Source organism: Protobothrops mucrosquamatus, unplaced genomic scaffold, assembly GCF_001527695.2.
Source record: "Protobothrops mucrosquamatus isolate PMUCROS unplaced genomic scaffold, P.Mucros_1.0 scaffold766, whole genome shotgun sequence".
Taxonomy (NCBI): Eukaryota; Metazoa; Chordata; class Lepidosauria; order Squamata; family Viperidae; genus Protobothrops; species Protobothrops mucrosquamatus.
The window spans coordinates 17,912-24,628 of record NW_015387034.1 but is presented as its reverse complement, the minus strand read 5'-3'; the positions used below and the strand labels follow the sequence as shown (position 1 = coordinate 24,628).

The following is a 6,717-nucleotide window of genomic DNA, read 5'->3' as shown; positions in this document are numbered from 1 at the left end:
CGTGCGGCCGGCCTGGCGTAGTTTGATTATGTTTCAGTGGGGGGTTTTTTTACGGGTGTGTTTTTAGAACAGGCCTGTTATTTAATTCGATTTTAAAACAAACTATTTATTTATTATCGTGGTTTTTAGTATCGCCTGTTCACCGCCCTGAGTCCCGCAAGGGAGATAGGGCGGTATATAAATTTAATAAATAAATAAATAAATAAATATTTAAATATAAGCTGCTTAAATTCAAGCATTCAAAAAGCTGGCATGCAGCAATCTCTGCACGATCCCAAAACTAGGTCAGGGAAAAGAAAAGTTAAGATATTGCGCCCAAAGTCTTATAAAACCCGACTTTATGGTTTGTTGAATCCTTATCAGACCATAAACAATTTATAGCATGTAAAAAATATTAAGCTTTAGTTCTCAAGACACCCCATGGTTTTTAGCAAAATAAAAGTAAATAACAAAGAGCAGTGAAATATGAGGAGCACTATACTTATGAGAGTATTAATCAAAATGATTAATTAACACAATTCTTATTAGCTTATGCGCTTGATTGTGTTTATTTCAACAAGGATCTAATGATGCTGGAATACACCACGTCCTCTGAGTGCTGGAAGACTGCATTATTCTTTTCTAGCTTTTGAGATATTACTAATAAAACACTGGGGTATTTCAAGTTGTTCAAAAATGAGAGCTGAAGTTTTCAAGATGTATTTCGTGTATCCTCTAAAGCAATCTATGCAAATGAAAACAGAAAGTATCTAGAATTTCAGAATTACAACAGTCCCATACTATTCATTATATAGAAGGAAGAATATAAAAGTAAAGGCTTCCTCTGTCTGCCTCTAGGGATGGTGCTCATCTCTGTTTCTTAACCAGCAGAGCCAGCGTTGTCCAAAGATATTTCTGTGGTCATGTGGCCAGCAGGACTATATGCCAAGGCACACAGAAAGTTCTTACCTTTCCACCAGTGGTTCCTATTTATCTTGCATGCTTTCTAACTGCAAGGTGGGCAGGAGCTGGGGCAAGGAACGGCATCGCACGAGGGACCCAGGCTGACAACTTTCCAGCTGACAAGCTCAGTGTCTTTAACCACTGTGCCATCGTACCCCTGGACAGTATATGAAACTTTTCAATTATTCTTTTTTTAATAAATAAATTACAGCCAATGACAAAGATACCAAATTGTTACTTGTCAGCTACTTAGATATTATAAATTTTGGTAATCTGTTTTCAACATTCAACAAATGTTCATACTGATTCATAATATATGACCACATATAATAAGAAAGAAAGCAGTTAGTAGCTGAAATATGTGACTTAAAATATGTTGAAACATATTTAATGTATGTTCTGGACCATGTAGTTCTGTATGTTAGAAGGTTGGCATTTATTGGGTTAAGTGCTGTCTCCTTAAGAGATGGCTTATGGGAAATGTAGTTTAGCTAGTCAGCTATCTCATGTTATCAGGTATGTGGGAGGAGTTACTGAGCTCATCACAGGATTTCCTGGACACAAGCCAGTTTGGAATGCTTTTGTCTCAGAAAGCATTGGGGTCACCAGCATGTCTCCGATGACCCCAATTCACGATGTAGAAGTGGTATGGAGGAAGCATTAATTTCTCACCTATGGGAATGAACAGAGATGTATTGTCCAGAAGCAACCAACACAAATGCAAGTATTTCCTCTGAATAAATATATTTCTGTTTTAAAATCATTTCTATTGAGTTTATCTGTCTGACCCAGTTTTACAACGCAATTTAATTCTGGTTGTCAGAACAGTGAGAAATTAATGCTGTCAATATTAAGTTAATGCAAGCAATTTTTTTACAGTACAGTAGCTACTGCTAGCTGGTTCAAGTCTATTTATTACAGACAACAAATAATTTGGCAACAACCCCCCCCCAAAAAAGCCACTTCCCCTTTATTCCTTTATGTTTAATACACAAGGTTGTTTGGTAAATTGTTCTATCTTTCTATAATCTCATCTCTCCTTTACAACCTAATACAAATTTTTTAATAGGTTTGTTGTATTCCTTTCTTAGTTCTCAACAGGGCTACGTTTTCTCTGAATCTATTTCTACCAACACTGGAAGTTTTTAAGAAGAGACTGGACAGCCATTTGTCCGAAATGGTATAGGGTTTCCTGCCTGAGCAGGGGGTTGGACTAGATGACCTCCAAGATACCTTCCAACTTTACTATTATTATTATTATTATTATTATTATTATTATTATTAGTAGTAGTAGTAGTAGTAGTAGTAGTAGTAGTAGTAGTAGTTCAAGAATACAATGCTATGGGCATTTATTCTTTCCAATGATTGGTATGTTGTAGTATGCCAAGCCTTGCCTTTATTCTTTATGGAACTGACGACTGCATTTATATAGGAAATTGGGAAGATGTGTCAATTATATCTTGATGACATTTAATTCTACTTCTTTTCATTATTTTAGGTAAAATTATGTTTAAAAAGTATTGATGAAGGTTTAACACTATGATTAACACTGGAACATGTGGATGGAACTTATTTGCTATGACTTTCTGAGAATTTCTCAAGCACTTTAGCAAATCACAGCCTTAATCTTAAAATAACTATTTGTGTAAGCACCTCCTTACGCTTAATTATCATAGCACTATATTTTTATGGATGTTCATCTCTTTCAATGAATAAATGAATGAATGAATACTAGACAAGCACATAAATTGTATTATATTTACAAGTTGTTAGTGACTACAGTAGTATCTTTATAGTTGCTCAGCTATCTCTTCAGCATAGACATTTGAGAACTAAACATCTACCACAACTCTACGTCCTTCTTCTACATCATAAAATATGTTTTAAGCACTATAAACATTAAATGGATAAATAAGTCATGCTAAGCCATGGTTTAATTATAGCATAAATATGGTTTAAGTTACAGCTTGTATTAAAATGTCAAGTTTATGTATAACCATCTGTCCTTACTGGTGTACTGGTGTAATATGTACTCAATCAACACAATATTAGAAAAAAAAATAAAGCAGCAGAAATTCCATGCCTCATAATTGCCCCAAAACAACGGCTGCTCTAGTTTTTAATAAATAATTCTTAAGAACATTTCTTAGACAAAGTGCTAGAATTTTTACCTCCCACATTAGCCTGCAGTCTGTGTTTTCATCCAGTTCCTGTGGCATTCGCTTTTCTCCTGCAAATGGTCCAAACTTTTCACCCTAGCAACAGTAACAAAATTGGCATCTTTTGCTCATGAAAAGGTACTGTTAATTGCTGAAATCAAACTATATGTTAAAATTTACAATACAAGCAGAAAGAACAAAAATATTTGTATGTCCATTTTCTGCTGCTCAATTATCAGCTATAGAAGTAAGGGTGAATTCATATAATTCATAAAGTCACTTTAATATAATGGTTAAGGTACCAGACTAGAAACCAGAAGATTGGGAGACCTAGTCATACCTTAGATATGAAAGCTGCCTGGGTGACTTTGGGCCAGTCACTCTCTCTCAGCCCACCTCACAGAGTTGTTGTGGGGGCAAAAATAGGAGGAGGAAGGAGTATTATGTATGTATACCAGACAGGATAAAAATCCAACAATCCCAAGTTCTTGGAAAGGACTTAATACGTGGTGGAGAGAAATTCTGAATCTAGTCTAAACATCTAGTTAACTGTGCAACAAACCAACACTGCAGAGAAACATTGCACAAACTGACTACAAACAATGTCATGACAAAGTAACAACAATGGTGCATTGGAAGATCTGCAAAAAATATTATTTGACTGGAAGCAAGGGGTGGGACAATAAAATAAAGAAAGCAATGGAAAATGAAGAAGCTAAAGCAGGGGTGTCAAACTGACAGCCCATGGGCTGGATGCGTCACATGCAGGCCATGCCCCCCCTAGTTCCACAAAGGCAAAAAATGTCATAATACTTCACAATACATCACGTGATGCGATCAATTTTGACACCGTGAGCTAAACTGCTCCGCAACTTTAAAATTCAAACAAAGCACCTGCCACATAATACTCCAAATGTAAAACTATTGATAAGAAAGAAAGATAGTGGATGTGGCAGGCCTTGGAGGCAGCAGGATAGAAGAGAAAGAACTGAAGAAGGTAACAAAATACAAAGACTTACAAATAGAAACAGAATGACTGTGAAAAAAACAAAGCAAAGGTAGTACCAATAGCATTAGGCACCTTGGGTGCAAACAACTAGAGCACCACTTGAACACCATCAGTAATGACAAATTCACTATTAGTCAATTGCAATGAGACCATTGGATCCGCTTTACTTTGAACAGCTTACATCCTGCGACAATATCTGTGACAACATCAAATATCCACATTTGCCTATCCCAGGTCCTTGGATAGGATTTGACAGGCAGACAAAAATGCCATCAATTTGACTGTGCAAATAAGCATAATAAGTAATAATATCAGAAACACAATGCAAGGAAAGAAGGATCTAAAAATCCATAGCAAATGATTTCACCCTCCACAAAACTTCCATTTGAGCTAATATTAAGAGATACGTTGCATAGTATCTGATGCTGTGTTTCAGGTTTGATGAATTTGTTAAATTTTTGTTTGCCCAATCAGGCTTACATCCCAAGCTGGGATGTAACAGAAGCCTAGAGAAGCAGAATTACTAAAGCCTCTGTGTCAATATTGTACATCTCAGTTGGCAAGGACTTTTTAACAATTACTGCATGACTTTAATGATAAAGTGAATAGCCCAGGCTCATACTGGATCGTGATTGATTGCCCCCAGCTGACTCTGGTCTTGGCATATGACAATCTTCCACAGATTCACAGCTTCCAAATATACCAAATGTAACTTCCAAAATTCCCACCTGAAAGCTATGTCATCTAGGAATTCTGGAAATAAAATGCCAAAGCTTCTTGACTGCCAGAACCGCCAATATAGCTAGCTACTGGTGCCATCAATATATAGAATCCTGTATTATTCCGAATAAGCTGCCTAATTAGATTAACCTAAGGGTCCTAACCTAATCGGACTTTTGTAAAAAGGAGGAGGGAGTCAGGAGATGCAGAAACAGTAGTTTTATCTTAAACTGGCATCTATTGTTCTTCATATATGCAAGTGTATGAATAGCTTGATTTTAAGAAACAAGAATTGTGAATTAAAAATTAGTTTGATCAAGGAATGCAAGATAGTGCAGTAAGGGAAACAGGAATCAGAAAGCAAAAGTCTGAATATTTTCTATGAAGTTCATTTGACTCCAAATTTCCATTGGTTCCGAGTACATAGAACAAGGATCACTTTGCAATGAAAATGAACAACTGAAGGTCCCAATTCATCTTTGAAATTTTTTCGGAACATTCCTGCTCCAGGCTAAATCTAAACTCCCTGGAAATTGCTCCAAAGTTATAGAATTACTCTGTTGCTATATTCTGCTATCTTGCTTCTCCCTCTTAACTTTTGGTCCATCAAAAATATTCCTTTAAAAAAAAAAAAGTAGGAACCAAAAGAGGACAGGGAACAGTTCTGTTTCAGTTTCAGAATGCGAAACATCAGCACGTACTGACGAGAGGCAGACGGAAGTGGGATGAGAAATGAGAAAAGGCGAAGGGGTTGGGACTATAAGAATTTAAAGCTGCAAGCAGAAGCAGGGAAGCAGTCTGTAATACGTGGCAGGCATTCCCAGAATACAGGGAACTAACCGGGGCTGGGCGGGGGTGGGGCGCTTGAAAAAGATTTTAAAAACTAAAGGTTGCCCGTTCCCCACCTCGCTAGCCTCGCTTGCGCCTTACCTCCTCTGGCTATCCCTCGCCTTAATGGGGCAATAACAAAGATCACCCACCTTTTTCACTCTCCGGGCCGTAAAGAGCCCCATCCCGTCTTGAATTTTAGATGACTTCAGGGCGAACCTGTCCGGCACGTACATGCCCAGCATTCTGCCCTACCTGAACAGAAGAAGGGAGTGTAACCACCTCCCTCTGTGGGCTAATCGAGAGGCATTGCAGTGGCAAAGGAAAGGGGGATAGAGGAGAACCCATGAAGGAGCTCTAGCTGCTAGAATACCCCCCCCCCGGCTCCAGCTGCCCCCGCCTCCTGGAAAATAAGGGCGGCGCCGTTCTTCTGCCACAGTTCGGGTAAAGCTCCGCTCTGATTGGCCGAAAGTTGGTTGAGATCTAAGGCGGGGGTGGGGGGGACTGAGATTCCATTAAGCAGCAAGGCAGAGGATTCCGGGTCACTAGTGAGAAACCGAGTGGGCGAATTAGGAACGTTTCTTTGTTTCTATCTAGGGCTGTACGGTGCTGGTTAAACATTGCATGACTCCAAGTATAAAGAAAGGATTAATACATTTCTAACTCTATACTTTTAATTCAACTATTGGTTGCCTTTCGCACTGAGGCTGTTATTTAGAGAGCTAGTTCAACTTTTTTGATCCCAGAGGCAGAAGTAAATTTACTAAAATTATGAAATACAAAAGAACCTTATACAGTAAAAAAAAAATCCTAAATATAGTGATTAAATGAACGAAATATGCTTTCCAAACAATCCAGTTAACAAAAGATATTCGGTATAAATGCCTAAATAAATCATTAACTTAATAACCTTTAATACTAAGTCTAGACCAGGGCTTTTCAACCAGTGGTACGGGTACCACCTGTGGTACATTGGCACCTGGAAGGTGGTACGCAACCATCCTAGAAAAGTGGTAGCAGGGGAGGGGAATGAGCTGAACCGGTGGCAGCACCGCACAA

The 6,717-nt window shown here is 38.1% G+C and overlaps 1 protein-coding gene across 1 annotated transcript in view; it reads right to left on the bottom strand.

The window, feature by feature from the left end:
- Positions 1-6,027, bottom strand: part of PRDM5 (PR/SET domain 5) — a 62,898-nt gene extending 56,871 nt beyond the window's left edge. The window contains exons 1-2 of the mRNA XM_029284616.1: positions 5,811-6,027; positions 3,114-3,197 (exon numbers count right to left, since the gene is read on the bottom strand). Coding sequence (XP_029140449.1) covers positions 3,114-3,197; positions 5,811-5,903 — 177 coding nt within the window. The 5' untranslated portion in view covers positions 5,904-6,027. The remainder of the gene's footprint in view (positions 1-3,113; positions 3,198-5,810) is intronic.
- Between the last annotated feature and the right edge of the window lie 690 nt (positions 6,028-6,717).